Raw genomic sequence first — 25,574 nt, forward strand, 5'->3', positions numbered from 1 at the left:
TCTCGATGCCCCATTTTCTCGTGCTTGTTAGTGTATGTATCGTAGCAGGAGGTGACCTGGTCCAGTTGCGGTTACTTACCCCTTTGTTCTCGTAATGATTCCTCTCTAATCTTTTTCCTACCCCAATGCCAGTGACGATTCTCAGTGAAAGTGACTCATTCTTCAGTGAATCCCACTCCAGCCCTAGAAGCTCTGGAGGAGCTGGAGGTCTCCTCACTTTGGATGAAGCGAGGCAAGAATCAAGATCAACATCACTGACTTGGCATCTATCCTCCAATGCACCCTTTATACCTCATGTCTCACCCGTTCTTTCATCTCCGGATGTAATTGTTTTCAATCTTAAATTTTATTTTTTGCAATCTGTCTCCACTTAAAATTTGGCCTCAGAACCGGATTCTCTCTGTATCTCTTTGTGAACTTAACATTTTGCAAGTCCTCCGATTCAGGATCTCTACTTTTTAAATTTTATTAGTGCTGTCTCAAACTAAACAATATTTTTATACTTTCTTTTTCAGAAAAACTAAGTTAAAGTAGTTGTGTTCGAAAATATTGTTGAATACATCAAATTTGTTATCTACATCAGTTAAATTTATTGGCAACCAATTTTCATTGGACAGAACATTCTTATAAACTCATATTATTTTCTGAAAAATCCCTAAACTGTACATATTCATATTTTTTTTCAAGACTATTTACAACTGGTCGATTTAGTTCAAAAATTTGTCCATCATGATCGGATAGTGCAGTTACAATACCGTTTACATTGTTAATGATTTGTCAAAATGTGTGACAATGCTATCGATAGCAGTTGATGAATTTGAAGTCACTTTTGTTTGAAAAATATACTAAGTAATAAAAGTTATAACATTTGAGAATATTCTGACATTTTTGAATTTCAGATGAACAGTTCTACATTGAAATCATAGTCTCAGGCTCTAACCCTTTTTTTACATCCTTAAAACCAGCTAAGATTTCAAATAATTTATCTAATCTATTTAAAAATTCTAAATTTTGTAATTGTGGTTTCCTGTAAATTCTTACTAGAATAAAAGATATCTTACTTATTTTATATTTAGCCACACAACATTTAAAAAGCTTATCTTTTTGTCAACTCCTCAATCTTTTCAAGTCTGAGAGCCTTTGAATTTAAACTCTCCTCCGACAGAATAACCACCCCACCTCCTGTGGTGGTGGTATGACTGTACTCAGATGTAATAGAAAATCCTTCCAAATTAAATCTTTCTAATTCATTCGGTTTCATGTAGTGCTTGGTTAATACAGTAACTTGCACTTTAATTTGATCTAAAATTATTTCCAATTATTCTTTTCAAGATATGATTCTGAATGTTTTGGTGAAAAATTTAAAGAATATTTATGGTCAGATATACTTTTTGATGAAATATTTTGAACGTTTAAATTTCATCAAATTATATGCTCCTGATGCTTACACAAAGCCAATATGTACTGGATTGACTCAGAAATGTTAAATGAGCCAGAATACTTACAAGATAGTCAAGACACAGGCAGCATAATCCTAAAAATACTAAAGTTATTATTAATAATACCTCACTAGAACATACTTACTTTCCGAACAGTTCTCAGTGGTGTGCTATCAGACGAAGCCATTTTGCACCATGCCTAAAACCAAATAAATATAAACCAATATATTTAATTTGTTTCTTAAATCAGCTTAACTGTTTAAAAGATTAACATGAATGCTTGGCTACCCCAAAATTCCTGAAGATCAGGTAACTTAAGAAAACCCATATGACAATAATATTTTTCTGTTTTAGGCCAAATTAATTTAACTCTCCAGTACCTAATTGAATCATTCCCTGTTCATGGCAACACCTTAAAAGTGCATTAATAGTTAATATTGAGAGATTGCACAGATGTGGTTCAAAGTAATTCAGGTCATTCAACGTATTGAGCTATAAATTTTAGTAGTGTAGAACATTTAAGGTTATTTTATTTCTATTATTGTGATTTTTTATTCATTAAGAACAAGGGATACTGTTTTCATACAGTGACATGGTGGAAGAAAAGTGAACTGATATAGTGATGTGGAGTGTAACAAAATAATTCTGAAACAGATAAAGACTGTTATATTGTTGAATCATATGACACCAATCTTTAACCCTTTAAGGAGTATAGACCTCATATGACGTCTTCCTTTGATAGTCTAAAATGAGTAATGGATGAAATCCAAAAAAAATACCAAAAGGAGTGAAAAATTAAAAACTTTAAAATCTCTTAAAAAATGTTTATTTACATTTGAAAGCTTAATAAAAAAGGACTACGTGTTCTACAAGTCAATATTTCAGTACTTTTTCAAAATCAAATGTCTTATTTCCTCACTACGGCAGACTCAATCAGTATTGTCTGCCATTTGGACATGAGTAACAAACTAGATGGTTGTTTAACAAATACGTCACTCTCACAAGATAAATATGGCCACAGTAAGCAATATCCAAGGGATGGCTAGTATAATGTGGCAGCATATTCTGACAGCAAAGCGATGCACGCACAACGCGACCTTGAGTGGCTTCTACCGGGTGTCTACTGCGATCTGGTGGTAAAATCAGATTACAAGTGAATGCGAGCACAAAAAAGGAAGTTAAGTATGTTGCTGATAGATGGAACCACTTTACAGACTAATCTACCTAAAGGCAATCAGTAATAGCAATGCATTTACGATAATACAAAAATACAGAGGCTAAACGTCATACAACGTCCGTACTCCTTTGGGCCACTATAAGAATATACTTCATATGACTTACTCATTATGTAGCGTTTAAACGCACTCCTTAAAGAGTTAAGCTGTCAGCATTTTGAAGATCACATCAAATCAGAAACAAGCCCCAGGGATTTACATTTTTGTTGGTTTATATCTTGCAATAGAACTTAAAGGTAAATAGTTAGTCTAGGTAAGATTATATAATAATTTATTAAAAAAAAAAACTTATTTCCATAAAAATTTAAAAAATCTTAAATACTATAAAACGGATCATTCTGTATCTGTATAACTGATTAATCCTTAAAACTTTTCGGTGGAGAGAACTGAGTAGAATCATGTAACTTACAAAAATTTACACACAATTTATTTTTTGTTAGTGGCCAGTTTTTACTGATCTGTGCTGAGGAATATTAAGTTTACATTTTTTCTTGTAGAGTGGGTGTGAATATCTTGCCTGGTGGAAAACAGATATAGTTTATTTTTAATAAATATCAAGATGTAATAAATGTAAAGGTTAATTACTGTCAGCATTGTGAGTTGTATAAACAGTCAGCAATGATCCAAAGAGCCTGCTTTATGAGTGTTCTTATTATCATACCTTTTTTTATATTAGGTAAGTATATAATGTGATTTATATATCTATTAAATTTGTTTGAACAGCAATAGCCTGATTTTTTATTTTATTTCGATAAATCTTGATTCTAAAAAGCACTTGCTCTGCCAGGAATTTGTACTGAAATGGAGGTGAAGCAAGTACTTTTTGTGATTCAAGCTTTATTGAAAATATATATATATATATGCCCGGGAGCACACTCACCCAGCAAGTGAGAGATCCGGGTGCGAGTCCCAGTAGAACAAGTACTTTTTGTGATTCAATGTCTGTTGAAATTAAATTTGGTTATTGCCATTTATACAAATTTAATTTATGTAAATAAAAGTCGTTTGACAGCTATTTGGCATATGTGACAGATACAGCAAATACAAATACAAAATAATTAAATCATGAAAAGTAAAGGCTCTGTGGTATAGTGTATATATATATATATATATATATATATATATATATATATATATATATATATATATATATATATATATATATATATAAATACTTATATACACATACATCTTAAACTCAACAGCACTTACCTTTTCAATAGCTCCCTTCATGCTGTCATCAGATTTATCTGTTTTAAGGAATGACGAGGTGTAAGAACAATAACTTGTGTCATCATGTGTGAGGCTACAACAAAAAGATTGTTATGCAACATTACCATAAAATAATTATTAATTAATAAGATTATATTATGACTCAGAAATCCAAATTGTATCATTAGTAATAAAATACTTTTAAACATTTTATTTGGAAAACATTCATTCATATCAGTATTGTAGCCAAAAATTACGACAGTATTTAAATTTACTAATGTTAAGAATGATAATGAGAAGAAGTAATGTAAAGGAGATAGAATTATTAGTGTTAGCAGATTAGTTGAATGATGTACATTTTATTAGAAGGCCACTGTGTAATGGTCTACTTTCTGAGGACAATAAATCTGTTTATTACATACACTCACATACATATATATATATATATATATATATATATATATATATATATATATATATATATATATATATATATATACATTAGGGTGAACCAAAACCTAAAATGTTAGAAAACGTATTCTCCGCATTCATGCCCTTGTTCCATTTGGTATTATATAATACAGAAACATTTTTTTAGGTACATAGGTCTATATTTAGAGTTCCCTATGATTTTACACTTTAAAAAACAAAAGTGAATTTTTTGTAAAGCATCAATACTTTGGTACAAAAAAAATTTATTAATTAAAATAGTAAATATATAACCTTACATGTAAAGTTTCTAACAAGTTTGAGTTTAATACAGCTTATTAACATTATCAGCCATCAGCGTTACCCTCTTCGCCGTTGGAAACTGTTTTCTGTGTAGTTGTACTAACTGAAGAAGGTATTGAAACTGTTCTTCATATTTTATTATAGAAGTATTAAATGTTTGAATCAGAGCAATTCCTCTTTTGGCACAGTCGTTCACTACTTTAATGTTCTGTGCTTTCTCTTGAAAATCAATAAAGTTCGGATCGGTAGGCCACAACACAGGGTCCTTGCAAAGGAAAGAAGGTGCTTTTTCTTTACCATTTTAAAGTAGGATGTCGAACCGACTCTTGTGGTTAAATTATTTACTCTCTAGTCTCTTAAGGGCCTTAGGCTTTGGTGGGCACTGTAGGTTTTTAACCAATGCAATTTTGTTGTTGATACTGCCGCAGGAATCAAAAAGTGCTAATCCAATCAAGTGTTCCAAAAAAAAACCATAGGTGGCATTTAAATGCTAATAAAACAACATTCCTAACGATGCAGATAGGATATGCTTCAACTTGCTTTAAAAGAAGGACGTCATTCATAGCTGCCTTCTCAGCTTTGGGCACCTCGTTCCAATGTTGTCCATAAATTAGTGCAACAAACAAGCTTACATCAGTGATTCCCTTCTTTTCTTTAGATGTAAGGGTAAACTGATCCTTAAATAAATATATTTTGAGACAATAAATAGCCTTAGCCATCCAATATGCATACTAAACAACCACCTGGGGCTCGGAACTTTACTTTCAATTCTAAACTTGTGTCACTAAGAAAAACATTAAACAACTGTAGAAGCTCTAAGTAGTCATCTCAAGGCTGTTTTGATTGATTTGGGTCCTCTAAAATAGCACCATAATAGTCCATAATATCCTTTCTGAGATTTGTTGTTGTCATTGGCTTCAAACAAATTATTACTACTGGGAGAAAATTTTTCCTTGTCAACTGAGGCCAGTATTTCTTGAAATGCTTAAATATGGTAACATCAGGGCCCACACTAACTCCAAAAACTGTACTAGAAACGGAGCACAATTTCAAGTATATGGTGTCTACATAGAATCCACGCAAGGTTAAAATTTAAACTGTCTTCAAGAATGGCACATGTGTGTCTTCAAGCCTGTATTGGCAGCTTTGTATCAAATACTAAAGCATGCACATTTTTTTCTCAGTTTCCTATAATCCAGAGCGTTTAGACAAGCTGTAGCTTGTTCCTGTCCAGTTCCACGATCAATCTTTGGGGCTCCTATAAGTTTTTTGGCCCCATATCCAGTAATAAGAATCGCCACTCTGTCACCTTTTTAAGTGTCCTCCGCAATGTCTGTGAGTGATTTACCATCCCAGTGTAAGAATAGTGGATCTTCACAAGTGAAAGTTGACATAAATAGGTGAAATTGGTGCAACTAATTAAAAACCTATTAAAAGCAAACTTGTTGTAATTGTTAGCTGAATTACTTAAAAGTAACCTTTAAACGGTTAATTTATACAAATTTAAATTAAAAACTAGAACTTTCAAATCATAGGGACCTCTAAACATTCTCCGGGGCAAAATTTCTTTCTCGTGATTCGGTACGCATAGTGGAACAAAGGCAGCATTGTGGAGATACATATTTCATACTTTGTATTTTTCGTATATAATTGTGGACCACCCTAATATATATATATATATATATATATATATATATATATATATATATATTTAATCTTGTTTTGTATTTTTAATGTATGCATTTTTTATGTTTTGAATGAATTGGACTAACTTTACGGTAATTGTAAAAGCATCTGTGGTTTTTATTATTTTAAAACCAATTCTGATGTAGTAAGTAGAAATAAATTTCATGCCACTTGGCACAAAGGGGTTGCTTTTTAAATTGGAGTATTTTACATTCTTTGATTGGCTGGACACTTCTGCTCAGTATATAGATGCACATAGTTATTGGTATTTGAAGACCACTTCAGCTGCAGCAGTACTTTTAAAATCCATACACACAATCATTATGTGTTTTCAGTTTGAATCCATTGTGCCTAGCAGGATAGCTAAATCTAGGTACTAGTAGATATGTGGCACAAAACCATGGTATGGTTCAACCTAGTATGGATAAAAAATATAAGCTAAAAAGGGTTGGTATAACTTCACTGTAGTGTTTATATTTGTTATTTTATTTATACAGATAATAAACAATCAATGTTAAATATAAATTAAATACATTTGACGATGTAAAAACAAAAGCTAGATTTGAAGTCCAAAACCATTTCAAATAAAAGTTTTAAACTTTTTGTTTGATTACATGATAAGTCTGAAACTAAAAACTAATGTTATCAATCATTAATATTGTGGTGATATGCATTCAAATATATATTGTATATCTATCTGTGTACAAATTACTATTTTAAAAAGTACCGTAATTATTTTATCTATCTACGTTTTTTAATACAGAAAATATAATAATGATAATATGTTTTAGCAATCGGTAATTTGCATACTGGCGTGTGCAAATAGATTTATTTGAGTATTTTGTACATTCAAGATTCAGCTTTTGTATCACCGGTTATAATATTGGGAAATTGTGTCTTTTCAAGGACTTCTGTTGATTTCATCAATTATTTTATAATAAAATACCTTGAACAATCAGAATCAAGTAACAAGAGGTATTGAGAATCAATGACACTTCAAGGTATTGAGTATTGGAACCAACTCTTCAGTAGTTTTATATATGAGTATGAATTTAATTAAATACCCACCCAAAATGGTTATTTTGTTAATTTTTTATTTTCGATCTAAAAAAATCAATTTAATTTTTCTAGATAATTCCTCATAGGTTTTATATTCTTTGATAATCATTATTAGAATCTCTTGTTTACTGTCATAAAAATTCTTTTACATTAAAATTTTTATTTGTATTTAAAATATTGAAAAATATCATGGTTATTACTCACTCATTATCAAATGTTCCAGTTTTTGTTTTTCCTGTGTTGGATGTAAATCCACCCGGAGAGAAGACTGGGGAACTCGCACGGGATTTATTTTCTTTCTTAGAAGAATCTGATAACTCCTAGAATGACATATAAAAATACATTAACATATACTTTGTTAATTTTGCTTCAAGTATTTAGAAGATTTGTCAATGTATTGAATATTGTTTTCTTGTATGTAAATGTCCAAATTTGTCATCATCTATTTTGAAACTTGATTTATGTCTATACAAATAAATGTCACGTATTAACAATTTTATTTAAAAAATATAATAAAAAAAATACATGAAATTTAATGAAATCTTAAGTTACCTGTTTCAAAGACGCTGAGGCAAAACTGCAAAGGGCCGATCCAGGTTCTCCCTTCACTGAAGTTGTAGCAGAAGAGGATTGCTAAAAAGTAATGAATACTATTCCAAAATGTAATCTTGTAACAGGTATCTCACTATGAAAAGTGTGATACACAAATAGATTTCTGTTGTAAAAGTCTCAGCAAAGACAATTAATAACATGAAAAATGTGAATTTATAAGAATAGAGTTTGTATTTTCTATCATCTTTGTTAAAAATCTATTTAATTAGCAATACATAGAATTAATTGTATAGTTAAAACATACCTAATGTTGCCCCGACACCTGCTAAAAGTGCATCGAGGAAGCTGACTATTTTGTCAAACCAGGTCTCTACTCAAGGGCAATTACAGTATTGTTACTAATCTATAATTCCAGTTTATAATATCTGATACTGTTACATTCTTCTGAAAAGTGAAAGTTTCTATAGCCAAGATCAAGGGATATCCTCATTGGCCTGTCATAGTTAAAACACACACACACACACACACACACACACACACACACACACATTGACAGCACTGGTAAAACTGCCCAGTATAATATTACCTACTTTGGGACCAGAGAAAGAGAGCTTGTGAAGGGTACAGATCTAACCTTAAAATGTAAAAAAATTATGGATAGAAAAAAACTGAAAATTTCAAGAATAAACCCTTTTAATCAAGCCCTAATTGATACAGAAAACAACATTACACAAATCACACAGGACAAGCATAACCAACAAGCATCTGAACTCACTGAGGATAAAATAACTCTAGACAGGATCTATAAAGGTGTTTAATGGAAAAATATTTCTCAAACAGAGGAAAACAGCTTGATTTTTGCAGTAAAGATAAGCCCTGCTGTATTAAGAGAAAATTAATTTCTTAAAATTCAAAACAGTCACTTCAGCTATGAGATGAAAGTTATAAACATAAATTTCAAAGCAATATCTATAGAGAACACATGGAAGAGTACTACAGGTACTAAGCAGAACAATAACTTTACATCAATCGACAATGTTTCTTCGCTACATCAATCAACAATTTGTTCTGATGTAAATGAAGTTGATTGATTTTCAATAAAATCAATCTGATGTCATTCCTTTTAGGCTACAACAGTGTGACAAACAGCAAAATGAAAAAAACCAAGTCATATAAAGAAAACAACTTCTCATAATTCTGCAGACGATTTCCTGAGATTTGGACAAGTCTTTCACCAAAATGTGAACATAATCAGAAATAAAATTGACATTATAGATGATCTACTGCAAATCATTGAACATTACATTGTTGTGCTTACAGGGATTGAAGCAGGACTGCATTATTAATATTCGTCTTGACAACTATTGCCTTTTAACTGAATACAGCAGCGAAAACTATACAAAAAGCACTGGTTAGCGTCATTAAACACACCAACACATCATTGACATTGACCAATTAGAAGATAAAAATATAATTAATCCAATACTACTGGACTTTAGCAAAGTTTTTGATATCCTTGACCATAACTCTTTGGGTGTACAAGATACAGTAGCAGAATGGATTAGGAGCTACTTGAACAATAGGGAGAATGTGATTGAAATTAAATGTATATAACATAATAAAAGCCAGCAAATTAGATCCTGCCTTTCACCAGTTCTAGAAAGGGGGGGGGGGGAGTTCCACAGAGATCAGTCAGTCCTGGGGCCTGTTCATTTCACACTCATGATCTCCCTATGCATATGGAAGAATTTACCACAACCTTAATTTATGCCTATGATAGTCTTACTTCTGTTTGAAAATTCTGCAGAACTAGAGATCCAGTCATATATTGCGATGAACATGGCTGTGCAATATTGTCAATATAACAATCCGGTAGTCAGTAAAACTAAGACCCAGCAAATCATAATGTGCAGCAAAAAGTAACAAGCAGATCACTTACCTAGTGTTAAGGTGGCAACAGAGACAAAATACCTGGGAGTTATAATAGATAAAAACCTCAGCTGTACACCGTATATTGACATTCTATATAAAAAACTGAATAATGGGACCTATATTATACCAAGACTAACAAAAATAAGTGAACAGCCGCTGTGAAAACATCATACCATGCACTGTATGAACCTCATCTCCACTAAGAATAGTATCAGGAAAATCTTCAACAGGCAACTTACATCGTATTTTAGTGATCCACAAGAGGGCAGTGAGGGTACTTAATGGCTTGCAAATGAGAGAAAACTGTCATCCATCCTTTAAAAAATTATCAGTACTAACGGTTGTAACTCTGTATGTTCTGGAGATGTTAATATTTGTTCATGAGAGTGGACTGACTACCCAGAGGTTCCAGCATTCATCACTACAACACTCGAGGTGCAACAACCTTCCATCTTTCTGTGAACTGACTAGCTCTGTTTGACGAGAAGCCCTCCTCATACATGAGAATAAACCTGTGTAATCACTTACCAGAAAACTTCAAGAAGTGTAACACAAAAGTTTTCAAGAATGTAGTGGCTGCATCAAAATCACTTGTACACTATTAAAAAGTATCTTGAAAGAGATTTTGTATGATATGATGAAAAGACAAATATAAACTTTGTAAACATTAATTTTATTATTAGTTTAATGATACTATTACAATTAACTATCCATGAGTTTTTAACTGAAAATATTGTCTATTGTAGTGTCTACAATTATTATGCATGTGAGATAAAATGTGTGATTCCATCCATAATGGGTGAAGGAGATTTACATCTATGGATATTTTCAAAAACAGCTGAGAGCAGAAGCCTAGCTGCTAGCCATTCTCACGGATGGAGTCTTCTAATTAAGAATGACATAACTAATAATGTAATTTTTTAAGTTCAAAACCCTAATATTGAAAGGCTATGGAATTAGATTGTGGAGAGAATCATAATGTGAGAAGACTGGGGAACTTCCACGGAAGAATATTTAGTTGTCAAAGTAGTATAACTGAATGAAATGTTGTACGGTAACAAAACTATGGGAGGATGAGGGGAATAGAACCTCTGTAAGGCCCCTAAAAATAAACTGATGTTACCTTCATACAAAGATTAAATTTTACTACTTTTATTATTGGTTAAAAAAATTGGCAGTTATGGTATAAGAGTAGGCCCTTTTTCTTAAACTTTGATAATATCAGTAATGATAAGTTACATACATTAATGTCAGCAGTCCAACTCAGAATAGCACAAAATGTAACTACATTTTAGTGTAAACACAATTGAAATTGATATTCATTTATCAATTACAAGAGTTTCTGTTATGACTATATTCAAAGTTTCCCAGTTCACAGCATCTCAAAATTTTGTTTACACAATGATAATAACAAATTATTTCAGCTTAAGTGTAGAGAATTATTACCAGCAGGAAGAAGTATGACAATCTTTCAAAAATTACTTGTACTGCAATTTGACAAGATGAAAATTACGCCAGTTGTAGAATACGATTCTTTTACTGATACAATGATAGGGCCACACAAGACATAATGACACATGCATTATGCTAGAGTTGGAAACATCCAGTTTTTGTAGATTCCAATTACAAGATGAACAAAACATGTCTCAAGAATGTTTTTGAAAAACTGTTTAAAATAGAATTTGTTGTAGTTGCCATTGTATCTGATTTCTGGGGGGAGGGTTGGTAGGGGGAGAATCTAGGAGTTTGGAAAGAGTTTGGAGTAAACAGTGAAGTCAGCTGGTTTCAATCTGAGGTTACATCCAAAAATATTTACTTTTTTTGCCAATGTTCCACATCTTCTGAAACTCGTATGAAATTGGTTTATTGACACAGGTTTTAATGTAGGATATGGCACAGCAGTAGTAGCAGATCCAGAAACTGAGATATCTTCTTGTTTTAAGCTAACACCCAAACATATACAGTGTAAAAAAGTTGGAAAGGCAAAATGTCAGGCTGGCAGCATAACTTATGTTGCATACTGTTGCTGACTTTATTGATTTAACAAACGCTTTGTTTGATGTATTGAATATAAGAGTCTCCTTGTCAAGTATTGAGTCAAAATGTGCTTATGGATTGAAAATAGAAAATAAAAAAAGTATTTTAAACAAGTTTATGGAATTTGTGGAATATATGTAACCTTAACCTAGGCCTAAAGGTAATAAAGATGTAAAAATTAATGACATTTATGTTGAGATCCTTAAACACATTAAAAAAGGAAACAAAACTTTACAAACATTTCACAAGGGAATTTTTATGCCATCAAGATCACTGGATCAGCCATATGATGACCTACACAGAAGTTTTAATATTACTTATATCTTAACAGCAAAATTAAATCTGGATAGTCTGGAAAACCTGTTTGGATTTATAAGAAGTGGCGGAGGACGGGCAGACCACCCCAGCCCAAAAGAATTATAGAAAATTCCAAATAAAATGAAACACTTTTCTCCTCAAGTCGTAGATTAATTTGTACGAAGAAGAATAGAAGTGAGGATTAAATTCTACAACATGACAGAAGTAGAAATAAAAAGATTAAGAAAATTTAAAAATAACAAAATAGCTTGAAGATGTGTTTTAAAGCATAGTGGATATTTCTATCAGAAAAGTTATTTTTATTTTTAGAGAAAATGTTTATTTGTGTGATGTGTAGTATAATAAAAGGATGGCAACTGTAGTTTTCGGCTTTCACATTATAAATGTTTTCTAAGTAAGTGAATATCTACATTATTAGCTACTGAAATAAAAATAAAAATTTAACTAATAATTAATTATAGCGGAAACCATTTGTTATATCATTGGGATTTGGTTAATTGATATAAAAATCATGATATAATCAATCAAATTTTGTTTGGTTAAAACATGTTAAGCCATTATTAAAACAAAATAACAATCGATGCAGATAAAAGACGATTTGATGGTTGATAAAGTACTGTAATTAACATTCATATTTCTATTATAAGCATAAGTTAAGGTATTCTATGATATAACATATCAAAGCTAAGCTATAGCCTCATTATTAGATTATCAATATACAAAGTATTTAACTATAATCCCCTTTAAAACGCATTCCAAGTAATAAAAGCAAGAAATAAGGCTTCGTGCAATGCATTGTACCGGCCGAGTGATGGACGAGGGGGGCAGGGAGTCTGGCCCACCTTCTACACTCTATACATCTTGGTGGTGGTCTATTTGGTACGAGGATGGAGTCATGTATGCGATGACTTGAAACTAGAATTAGAGCTTTTTATTAGAATATGAGATATTATAAGTTGTGTATTTGCATGTTTTATGTATATCTCATATTTTTCCACGGCATTTCATCCTTTACTTAATTTCTGTACATTTTGTACACTTCTGGTTTGGACAGTTGAGTTTAAGGTAAACACTAATTCTGAAATCAACAAACAATGAATCTGTTATAAAATGTGCTGTTATTGGAGGCAGGGAAACTTTATGCCTACTGACCGGTTGCAGCACTGTAGTCATGGGTGTCATGCTCGACATGTAAGCCATTCTTGGCTTGATGGTAGGAGACATGACATGAGACTGTGTGTATACCATCGGCACCAGCGGCAGCTGATACATCAGACTGGGCATGTATTGTACTGAAACATGCATCACATAATAATAGTGCCGTCTTTGTTTTTTTTATATTTTAAATGCATCACAATTACAGTTCTCTGGGAAGACATATAAGTTATCAGAGCCAAGGTCATATAATGTATCGATTCGTCTATTCAAAATGTATGTTCGGTGAGTTGAAAGTGAAAATGATTATTGTGGTCAGTTACTTTCCTATAACTCTTCTTTCCTTTTCTATTTTTATACTTTTTGATATTATAATATTTCAATTGTTGGCATTACAAAAATTCTTTTGAAAATGACACCAACTTTTATTTATCTATGAAAGTTGCAACAAATACAAACTTCCATAAAAAATTTGTACTTCTGAGACGAACCATCAATGCTGTTTTCTACAAAGAATCCCTTGTAGTGGTCCTGCAGATATCCATAAAACGGAAACAACTAGAGATTACTTAACACTGGAAGTTTCACTACTCCAATGCTCAAGCCCAAACCACTTTCTCGTGAATGCCTACGTTACCCAGATAGGGGTTGTAATCTTGCTGCAGTGACTGTACAGCCCCAATGTAAGCCCAGAAACTTCTTTCTATTCCCAAAGTTCAAAAGAAGACTGAGATATCACTGTTTAGAAGATGTTTTTACCATCCAACAGGCTTTCAGGTACAGGTCTCTGAATGCAGCTGATTTCCAAGAAGACTTTGCAACACGTTAATCATTTTAACATTAACTTATCAATACCTAAAGAGATCAATTTACAAACTTTACTTATAAACAATATATATATCAATCTGATAAAAAAATTCTTTGTCTTGTTTCTATAAAGAAGAGTCCCATATAAATTTAGACAATTCAATGTCCTGTATTAAAATAATTAATTTGCTTCACTTGACTGGGTACTTGTAAAAATAAAATCCTAAAATATGTGAAGTACAGGATAAAACTGGATTTGTGCAGCAGGATTCATTGATTTCTAGTAATTAACAATACAGTTAATTACTAGAAATACTGGTTTTAAGTTAAAATATTTCAGTAGAATACAATCCACATATTTAAATCAACGAATACACAACAAGAATACTTTTTTCTATAAATATTTAATGATGTAGGTCATTTAATACAGTATGGATTCCTATCATCTTTAAAATAGCTTATGGTGCTATTTTACTGGCTACAAATCTTTGTATTAGAAGTTTATAAGTTTAAAACTAATAGCTTAAATTAACACCCTTTCAATATTTTAGATTTGCTGTAGTACTTGTATCATGGATAATAATACTATGTTACAATATCGTATATAAAATGCAATTTTACAGCTTCAGTGCTATTGCTAAAATGTGTCAAATTTAAATTTTTGTATCAAAAACCAAGACGTATAAATTCTGTGTTCTGTATACTTAAAAAAAAAAAAAAACTAAATGTGTTAATTTTATTTTGTTTGAATTTTTTAAAATTGTTTAAATGTATTGTATTAAAGTTTCTTCGCTGAATGTCAACAAATAATCGCAATAAATAATTGTATAGATCGATAATCAGATGTGATTATCGATCTATACAATTATTTATTGCGATTATTTGTTGTGATGTGATGAAAATTTGTCTAAATATATTGGCTGTAGAGTGTTATACTAGTTATAAGCGTTATATACATTGTAAAGAGTAAATTACAATAAAGACCTTGATGAGTTAAGTATGGCTGAGGAGCTGGCACTACTGGGGGTCTGTGCTGCAGGGATGGTGGAACTATTGCAGGATTTTCACTGGGCTGAGTGACTACAGGCGGACGGATCTGGAGGCCACACACAGTCGGGGCTGCTGGTGGCACGGCTGGCAGTGGGTTCATGTAAACACAAGGTATCAGAGGGTTCACCAGTGGACTCGGGTAGTTCCTGAAATATTTCGGTTGCAGAGTAACTACAAATTAATTGAAGAACTAATATTGTACAAATTTTTTAAATTAAATAAGACAGTGAACCTTGTTCTGGCAGACCAATAACAAGCAGAGACTATGAATTTATTTATAAAGTTCATCATTTAGTGATAGGACATCATATTACCATTTGTAAATTGGTTATAGAGGTAGTAATCAGTATATCTTTTGAGTTAGCTTACAAATGTTGGCAGAGCATTTGGCTAATTTAAACGCTTCTGCCCAATTATTTCTGTCTTATTCAAAACATTCTGGGCAATTGCAATATCCCATTTTATATCAAGCCTCCTACTCACCTGATTTGGCATTGTCTAATTTTTTACTATTCCTTTCCTTAAAATTTCTCTAAAGAGGGTCCTGATTAGAGTCCAAAAATTATATAATGTAAAAGTCCAATACCATTCTGTAAGACATCTTTTAGATGTACGCCCAATAATAGCAGGAAATACTTAATAAGTATTTGGTAAGATTGTTTTTAATAAGATGGATATATTTAAAAACATGTTGAATAAGTGAGTTTTTATCAGCTAAAGATTAGGTACTAATCGATAAACCTCAAATGAAAAACAACACAAAAATCTTAATAATGAAGTATACTCATGAAAATGGTTAATATATTGAGTGTTAAATATTCTTACATGTGCCCAGCGAGGGGAGAGGAAACACTGGGCCAGACACCTGGAGGAGCAGCAGGCCGCATACGGACACATGTGCTGTGAGACACCATTGCGGGTTGTTCCCTATGTGCACCCTTGAATGCTTTTACTGGTTCACCTTCCCACGAGTTTGACACACTTCGTTTCATGCCATGACCACCTTGATCTTCCTGCAATATCATTACAGGATTTCAGAATTTTGTTACTGCACTGTTATTTAGAATAGTTATACAGTATTAGCAGCCATCTTGACTGAAGTCCCATAAGAACAATATTAAACCTCATGCACTTTAACCATGTACCATGTTATTAAATGGGCTAGTGCAGATGCCATTTGACGCAGGAAATTCAGCGCAGTTCCCACTTATCAGTAGAGTGCCTGCATTTAAGTTTGTACTTAAATGTACAAATCCATACATTTAAATGGTATTTGGACCATTCTCTTCTCATGACTTGGTCTCAGGTTTATGTTTGATTTCTGATGTGTAACTCTTTTCTTATCAAGTATAACTAAGGCTCCTTCATTAATATACTATGTTAATTTTTGTGTACTTGTACTATGTATTTGTCAATTATACACTGAGATCATGCCACTTGAAAAAGAGGACAAATATCAGTTCACTAAATGTATTTTCTCAGTTTTTTGTAACATTAAAGATAGCAAATGATGAAATCCGTAAATTCTTTCAATCTAACCACTGTCAATAATGAAAATTAAACAAAGAGAGTGCTTGTTTTCTTGCTCAGCACCTTGACATTGATCCTTTGTATAATAATGAAGTGATTAAGAATTTATTATGAACCACCAGTTATTGGCTACAGACAATTCCTCACCTAAGTAGTTTAATAGTTTTCAAAAACCTTCCTTGATACAACCGTCACCCAGAAATTCACTCATATCTTTGCTAGTATATTCTACCCTACATAACAATAGAGGTTCCAAATGAATCACTCTTGAAGTAGACACAAAACCTTTAGGATACAAGTCTAAACTATAGTATTTGATTTACAAATAAGGCCAGGAGAAAAAACCAACATTTTTTTGACTTGACTCATTAAAAACTCTTATCCAATAACTTAATTTCAATGATGCTATTATTATTTATTTATTTATTTACTGGAACTTTAAACATTCATACATTGTAAAAACACACATTTTTAAACAATTTTAACAGTTTTATGACTATTTTATTGAATCCTTAAGTGAACAATTTCCTTAAAATTGAATGTAAATATTTTTGTTGATAATTGCTCTTATACTTCTCTTTCTTGTATTCAAACACAACCACAAATTAACACCCTCTACAGATCTTGTTACTCTACTACAACTTGTAAATTTTAATATTTTTGGCTTCTGAATTTTGTAAACCCTGATTGTAATTAAATCCCTTATATTTTAACATATTATATATAACATAAAAAAATGTTATTTAAATTATTTTATAAACATAATAAACAATACAAGAGTTCTATTGGCTGAGCGGTTAGTAAAGCCTATCACTTGTGGGACTGGAAAAATTTCATTTCTGCCTGTCTAAAAAAAATTACTTATAGACTTGAAATTTTGCATTAAACTTCATTTATATATTAGCAACACTGAGTTTGATGTTAATGGATGTCACTCCATGGGATTGGTCTGAACGTTAGCAAATATTTTCACATTGGTTTTATGGGTAACCAACAATAAAATTCCAGAACAAATAAACTTGTAACAAGCTGAATACAACCATATGAGATTTTAATATGTGACATTTTAACAGTTTTAGATTATTAATAGAGAGAAAGGAAAAACAATAAAATTAATACCAATGTCAAAAGTCGGTGACAAGATCTGATTTCAATGCACACTAGAATTGTCTTATCCCCTGGCTAACAGGAACCTTTATTATTCAAACACTGCTATAAAACCTACCTCAATGGACAAAAACGTGAACATATCATGTAGTAAGAATCTCGATAACGAATATCTGCATACTTTAAATTTTACATGAGACTTCATTTCTACATAGAGAATGAGTTCTGTGATGGTTCATGTCCAACCAAGAATTTTGATTGAGCATCATTGTAAGCTACACTTAGTAGGCTGAAAAAATTTATGTTTTTATGTCTGCCGGGACAATATAAACATTCTTGTCTGTATAATGATTGTCTGGATAGTTGTTTGACCACAGGACATTTTGAGAAGGAAATTAGTTGTAAGCTTTAAATTTTGTATGCAACCTTAGCGAAGCCTGTTACGTGACACATGGTGTGGCGTACTCCTACATTGTTATTAGTTATACATTGTTTTATGTTTCAGTTTATGCATCTCATATTCACATTTCAGAATAGCCTATCTATTCAAATGTATTCCGCTGTACAAAAAAAGAAATGGACGTTTGATAAACTTATATATTATCATCTATATAAATATCACCGAATGCTAATAAATTTTGCTGCTGATTGGAATGTTTTGGTCGTGCTCTATCTAGCAGAAAACAACTGCAACAGTTATTATAAATATATTACAGGAAAGTAATAAACATGTTATATTGGTTAATCTCTGACAACAAAACCTGATTAATCAAAATGAGATCATTAGTATAAGATTATATGGATTCCAAAACAATTAGCACAGCAGCACTATCTATAAACTGCTGCACAGTACTGGCTATTAACACACAAGATTTCTGCCACACATTCCTCATATGGACATATTGTATGCAAGTTATTCTCTTGTAAAATCAATGCTAAAACATCCTATAATTTTTACTGTAACTTGTTAACTGTTGTATCATTAAAAATATATGACTAGTTTTAGTTTCATCTTATCTAAAACCAGTACCGGTAGTAATATTTATTCCACTGAAATATTTTTTATAGTGTGATGTGTATATACTTCCTTTCTATTAGTATTAAGTTGTAACTTGATATCATTTTTTAGTAATGGTACACATGTTTTTTTTATTAGAAACATTCTTTATAATAATTATCAAAGCCTTTTTTCCAGATAAAGACTTGTTGAGACTGCAATGTTTCTGAAAATGTAACAACATATCTTAAGAATTGAAAAAACTATAATATCTCGTAACAAACATTTACTGTATAACATACTATTTATTTTATAAAAAAAAATTGAGTACAGTATATTAATATTTTACATGTATTTTTTTGGGTAATACATCCCATCTTTTAGTAAATACCACACAGAACGAAAACAGACTACAGTTCCAAAATAGGATTCTTGTTCATGTGTCACACTTATAGCATTATCTCCATATACAAGAGACTATCTAGCCTGGGCTTTTAGAGAAGTTCCACTTATACCTTGAAGACATCCATTTGTATACAAACATTTTAGTCATTTAATGAGAACATTTAATACAGTATCATAAAACAATAATCACACCTGCTCATTTTCTTCTTGAGTTTTGTGCCGAACATTTTTATGCTTCCTATTAACTTGACTTTTACTTTTTTCTTTCTTGTGCTTTTGTGCCATCTGCTTGTTCATATTTTCATTGTGCCTGCAGAACAGTATAGCTGTAATTTTTACAGTGGTTATACAAAGTTTAAACCACTAATAAATTAATTAACAATCAAACATAATTACTTGCCTACTTAAACATGTACAGTAAATGTAGCAGAAAGTATGGTCATGGTAAAGAGTTCATATTTTAGTTTTTAAGTTTTGGTAAAACATATAAATATTTATAAAATATAATTTTTACATTTTATTTAAAACCAATGTTTGAGTCCAGAAATACAAATATTGTTAAACAAAACAGTCGAATGATTTAGATTGATTCTCTCTTGGGTGAATTACCAAGATGTGCTTCAGGCGATACTGAGCTGCATTGATTGCCTTAATTCAGCTGCTCTGTCATGAGCAAAAAAAAAAAAAAAAAAAAAAAAAAAAAAAAAAAAAAAAAAAAAAAAAAAAAAAAAAAATATCCATATGTTTTAACTTTAACAACTCTATCCAAACAAAATTATTACATGCTATACATTATTGTAAAGGTATTTTCAACATCTGTGTAATTTGGTTGTATTATAAAACTTAATCTGAAAAGTTAATAAAATCAAAATTTGGATTTTCATATAAATCTTTAACCTGCCTTCTAAGTAGTGCAAAGCGGAAACAAAGGATTTCGATGTTGAGACAAAAACATACAGAAGACGAAAACATCAATTTTGAAAAATAACTTCAAGTTAAGTTTTCACAATGCCCATTCCCTTCAAACTTAGTCCTAAGATGTTGATGATCAACCTTGTCAAAAGTCCTATTCAAGCCCATATTGTATATGTGGCATCAGTTTGGCACTTTTAATTTTTGGTAACAAGTTTAGTATTAAATTAGTAATTAAAAATTATTTTTTATTTTGTTTGGTGGACTGTTTCAGAGAGCCCTTGTGATAGAGCCTTTACTAAAATCTGCAGCAATATATAGCCTAAGTTCAGCTTCAGCTAAAAAGTCAATCAGCTTACTGATACAGCATCTCCTCTGTAAGGGGCTTGGAGCGAGACTTGTAATCTTTGTTGTCAACGTTGTTGGACTTGGGAGGCTGTACCACAGTTTCCATCTGGCACTGTTGTCTGGCACTAGCACTGTTCATGCTGCTCTTGCCACTGCCATTCAGGAAGCTGTCACTAGTCAACAAAAGATATTTTTTTAGTATTTCACCTTTTTATATTCATTTATTCACTTACATCAAACAAATATAAATTATTAATGGCATATATAATTTTTCTTACACTCCAGTTTTCATTTAGAAATAGATGTTTATGTTATTTTATGCATATATAATAATATAAAATTAGGGACTAAATCCTTACTATAGAACAAATAAAAAAATACTGGAAATTTTAATGGTTTAAGAATTTCAAACTTTTGATATTATTATGATAACATTTTGTTCAAGTAACTTTTGTCTATGAGAGAAAATTAACATCTTGTAAATATCATTATATATTAAAAACATTATAGTTCTTACCTATTGTTGAAACTGGAGTTGTTCGGTAAAGATTTACCTTCCTCCCCTCCGCTAGACGATGATTGGTTCCGTTCATTTTTTGTGTCCTGGAATTCATCTGAACCAGTTGTTTTAGGCTCACTTGCAAAAAACCTAAAATAATGCAAAATAAATCCATAAGTAAGTCAATGTATTTTTATATTTTGATTAATTAATTAACAACATTCTTTCACAAACTAAAAATTGAACTTATTATTTGTTAATAATTGTGGAAATGTACCACAAAATTTCATGTTAAAAATATATTAATAAATTTCTGATTTTCTGAGTCAATTATTTATAAAAGAAGATAATTTTTGATTTGCCCATGTAGCTGTGATTTTTTATAAACAAAGCAAGACAAAAACACATTTTAACGATTGATATTTTGCTCATTGCCAATCAATTATTATCTGTGAGTATACATGCTCTGATGTACAAATAATTAGCATTATTTAAAAATCTTAAAATATGTTATACTATCTATAAAAGTAGGCTCTCGCAATCAGGACTCGTCTCAGCTCAGGTATTTATGATTCCCTTTGTGACTTATTGTCAGAATCAACAACCAAAAAAGACAAGAGGACAATACTCAAGATTATTTTGCTGATCAAAATTATTCGTAGTTGACACAAGAAAGATTTCACTTACCGCTATGCTGCTGGATTGGTCAAGGTATAATCAGAATACCCATTTGATTCACTCACATTTCTGATATTCATAGACTTAATCAGTAAATATTTCTGCCAAATTGCTTACTCAGTTCAGAATACAAATGGTGTGGGTCACACAAGATATATCAATGTCTTTGTTCTGTACAAGTTAAAGATTTATTTTTAATTCTTGTTAGTGTTGTATGCTGCGAAGTCAATACATATGCAACTATGCAAAATGGGAAAAATGTGACAGTTGAACTTGACTAATTTTTTGAAGGGATGTTAGATTTTGTTTGGCGCTATTCATGCAGTGCATCGACCTGCAATGTCATTAAGCTACAGATTATTCTAGGTGTGATAGTACACAAATGTGTTGTCTGGCCAATATAATTTATGACACAGCAAATCTTGACAGATTTGACTGTCGAATCTCGTCAATCCATTTTCAAATCCAAACATCTATGAAGACTCAGAAGATTCGAGATTCAGTTTCAGTTACTACTGAGAACTCTGTATAATACCAGTTTCACGCACTACAGCAAATATGTATATTTGAATTTCTAATTTGAGATACACACACACACACACACACACACTCACACATACATACTCGTTAAATTTATAAATTTATCTCATGACATCTATAGATCTACCATTTGATTACCTTTGAATATTTTCATTATACGTTAACTGGTTGTAGCTAGGAGTTTCAGAAGAAGATTTGCTGTCTGAATAAACATGGTGAGGGGAAATTTCACCTAGCATCTCACTTGTGGCCTGAAATCAAAAAGTTAATAAATAAAAAATATAACTTTCTGCATGATTACATGACCTCATTTTGATTTTATTTTTAGCAAACATACAAATATATGAATTAAAAACAATTTTGAAGCCTTGTTTATTACACTAATAATTCTTGTATGTAATTGTTTATTATTCATTTTTTTAGATGGGTTTAAAAATGACCTCTTAGTATGATAGAAACAAAAAACCTTCATTTCTAATAGTTAATAATTTATAAATGAATTACACACTTCCTACATTAATTTGAGATTGAGTATAAATAATTTTATGTTTTATGTGTCCAGTAACTGTTATTATATATGTGGGTATTATTAACCATTATTACACAATTAAGAGTCTAAAATGAGTCTAAACTGTAAATCTAAACAATAGGTTGAATTGAAAAGTGGTTTGTGATGGGGTAAACTATCTAAACCAACACTTAATTATTGGTAATTGTTTCATATAACAAAAGCACACCAACAACTATCATACAAAAGAAATCATTACTTGTGATTTATAAGATATGGTATTTTTGTGTCTTTTGACCACAACACACTTACTGAAGGCACAGGCGCAGATGCTGTTGCAGGTACTTGTGCACCAGTAGGCTGTCCACATAGTTGAGATGATGATATCTTCTCTAGTGATTCTACTAGCTGAGCCAGTTGCTGCTTACTAGGTTCATAACACCTTACTATTGGCTGTAAAAGTGTAAGTTTGATTTACAATTACAAGATCAATCTTGTATCAAATAATACATTTTCTTTACATTGATAAGTATGTGTAAACATACATCATAGTAATTTATTAGTCAGTCATTTGTAAATCATGATTATTCAGACAGTAGTTCCACATTTGCAGGTTGAACTGAGATAATAGAAAGTAATTATACTTCAAATAGACAAGTTTGAAAAGTGTTTGAGATATACAGCAAAATGCCAGCACATGACAGGTGAAATAACAAAGCACTACAGCATTGGTAGCGCAACTGTTCAGACAGTATCATACTTGTCTGTTTTGGCAAGATTCATACTATTATCCAGACAGTAGCCTGCAATGAATTTATTAAAATACACCATCAAATCGTATTGAATCAACTTATACACAAGCTTAAAGATACAAATTTTGGAGCTGAAATAACTATGCGAGTGCAGTGAGCATTGTTACCACTTAAAATTCAAGATTACCCTTTTAGTCCCCTTCCAATAAAATAATGATCTTGTAAATCATCATTCCCAAACACCTGGAATATAACCCCATTTATCTAGTAAACTGAGGGTTAGATATAACTATATCCATTATAATTATTATCTTTTGAGGTGAATGCACCATTATAACTTTAACTAAAATTTCTTCTGATATATATATATATATATATATACGATATTTACTCACTTCAGTTAGCAAAACTGTAACTTCATCTTTATATGTATTGTTTTCGTCTTCCTCCTTATCAGCTTGTTCTGTTTCCAAAACTGGACTAGTTACATCAGGATTATGAGGTCCCTACAAACATACATTTATTACATTACATTATTAAAAAGTTCTTAAGAACCAAAAATATAAGGTAAATACAAAAAATACCAATAATATACATGGGCTATTCCTAAAGTAACTGCTGTTTGCTTACAGCATTGGTATTAGTGGAGGTAGCAATCTCTCTCACATACTGGCGCACACGGAAGTCTGTCGGCATCTAGCCAAGGCATATAGAAGACTGTATGAGAGCTTGTTGATTTTCTATAGCCTTGCAAAATGTGCTGCAATTCAGTTTTCCACCAAATGCAACCTACGTGCTGTAATTAGGTTATTTACAGCAAAACAATATTCTGTAGCAGCTATTCATAAAGAACTTTGTGCCATTTATGAGTCAAACTTTATGGATAAAGAGTGTATGTGAATGGGTTTGTTTGATTAAAAGTGATGAACTTGTTGACAAGATCAATGAAAGAGTTAGAGAAGAGAGACGTTTCACAATCTTTGAGCTTTTGGATAAATTTCCAGACTTGTCTCTCAGCATTTCAATGACGATGAACTTGAAGATGCTGGCTAATGGCGCAGGCATTTGTATGTTAGTAAAAATATATGATAAATGCTTAAATCTTAATAGCCATTATATAAAAAAATAGAGGAAACATACAGTTTTCAAATGTATATAATAAAATATATTTATCTGATTGGATGTTTCTTTAATAACCAAATGGCCGTTACTTTTGGACTAGCCCTTATATATAGGTAAACTAAGTATGATATGACTATACTTATGATGACATTATTCTTACTTATTTTGACCTGACAAATCAAATGGTGAAGTTTATTATTTGATAGAGTAATTTATGGACAACCTATACAGTATTATGGTATACACCTGTACTAATCTATTTATAACATACAATGATAACACTTTTGACTACCAAGCAGTGCAGTGTCATATATTAGGACTCACCACTACTGTGACCTCTGGTAGGGAATGTGTTTAAAGTGTTTTTTTTTTCTTTTTTTTTTTGATTATTAAATTTATGATATTATATTTAACAGAATGCAACAGAATTGAAGCCGAATCACTCAGCTCCAGAATAATTTGTTTTATTTCCCATTGTTTTGGCAATAGTATGTGTAATAACTGTACATACTTACTATCAAGACCTTGTGTCTTCCAATGATAAATTCCAGATTTTTGCCCCAGGGATTGATGAAACTGGACCATTCAGTCTCCAATGTGACACTGTCTCCATTCTGACAGCGAAACTTGTAGGGGCGACTCAGGAATAACAACCCTTCCTCCTTTACCACTGCAGACAATAAATACTTGTAAATCAGAACAGCTTCATGTCTTTGTGTGTTCATGTACATGCCCAAAAGGTAAGATTGTACCTCTTTCTTCCTTATCCTTATATAATTTAAAACTAGATTTTGAATTTAAATCTAAAAAATTTTAAGCAATGTTGATATCGCATATAAGCTAAGTTTAAAATGCTTTAAAAGTGTTAATTTTAAAGATGAATTTCTTTTCCTGCTTTTAAAATTTTATTTTTCATTGTCTAAGCTTACAAATATTCTAAATAACAGCTAATAGAAGTTTTG

General features: G+C 31.3%; 1 protein-coding gene across 2 annotated transcripts in view; it reads right to left on the bottom strand.

The window, feature by feature from the left end:
* Positions 1-25,574, bottom strand: part of LOC124360629 (period circadian protein) — a 60,737-nt gene that overhangs the window by 11,269 nt on the left and 23,894 nt on the right. The window contains exons 10-23 of one of the 2 annotated variants that reach the window (XM_046814396.1): positions 25,128-25,282; positions 23,886-23,996; positions 23,051-23,191; positions 22,369-22,481; positions 21,031-21,162; positions 20,525-20,686; positions 19,446-19,563; positions 16,040-16,227; positions 15,149-15,360; positions 13,355-13,494; positions 7,916-7,996; positions 7,568-7,683; positions 3,887-3,980; positions 1,585-1,638 (exon numbers count right to left, since the gene is read on the bottom strand). In XM_046814396.1, the coding sequence (XP_046670352.1) occupies positions 1,585-1,638; positions 3,887-3,980; positions 7,568-7,683; positions 7,916-7,996; positions 13,355-13,494; positions 15,149-15,360; positions 16,040-16,227; positions 19,446-19,563; positions 20,525-20,686; positions 21,031-21,162; positions 22,369-22,481; positions 23,051-23,191; positions 23,886-23,996; positions 25,128-25,282 (1,817 nt within the window). The remainder of the gene's footprint in view (positions 1-1,584; positions 1,639-3,886; positions 3,981-7,567; positions 7,684-7,915; positions 7,997-13,354; positions 13,495-15,148; positions 15,361-16,039; positions 16,228-19,445; positions 19,564-20,524; positions 20,687-21,030; positions 21,163-22,368; positions 22,482-23,050; positions 23,192-23,885; positions 23,997-25,127; positions 25,283-25,574) is intronic. The other variant, XM_046814398.1, reaches the window with a different exon arrangement.

This window comes from Homalodisca vitripennis, chromosome 4, assembly GCF_021130785.1.
Source record: "Homalodisca vitripennis isolate AUS2020 chromosome 4, UT_GWSS_2.1, whole genome shotgun sequence".
Classification (NCBI taxonomy): domain Eukaryota; kingdom Metazoa; phylum Arthropoda; class Insecta; order Hemiptera; family Cicadellidae; genus Homalodisca; species Homalodisca vitripennis.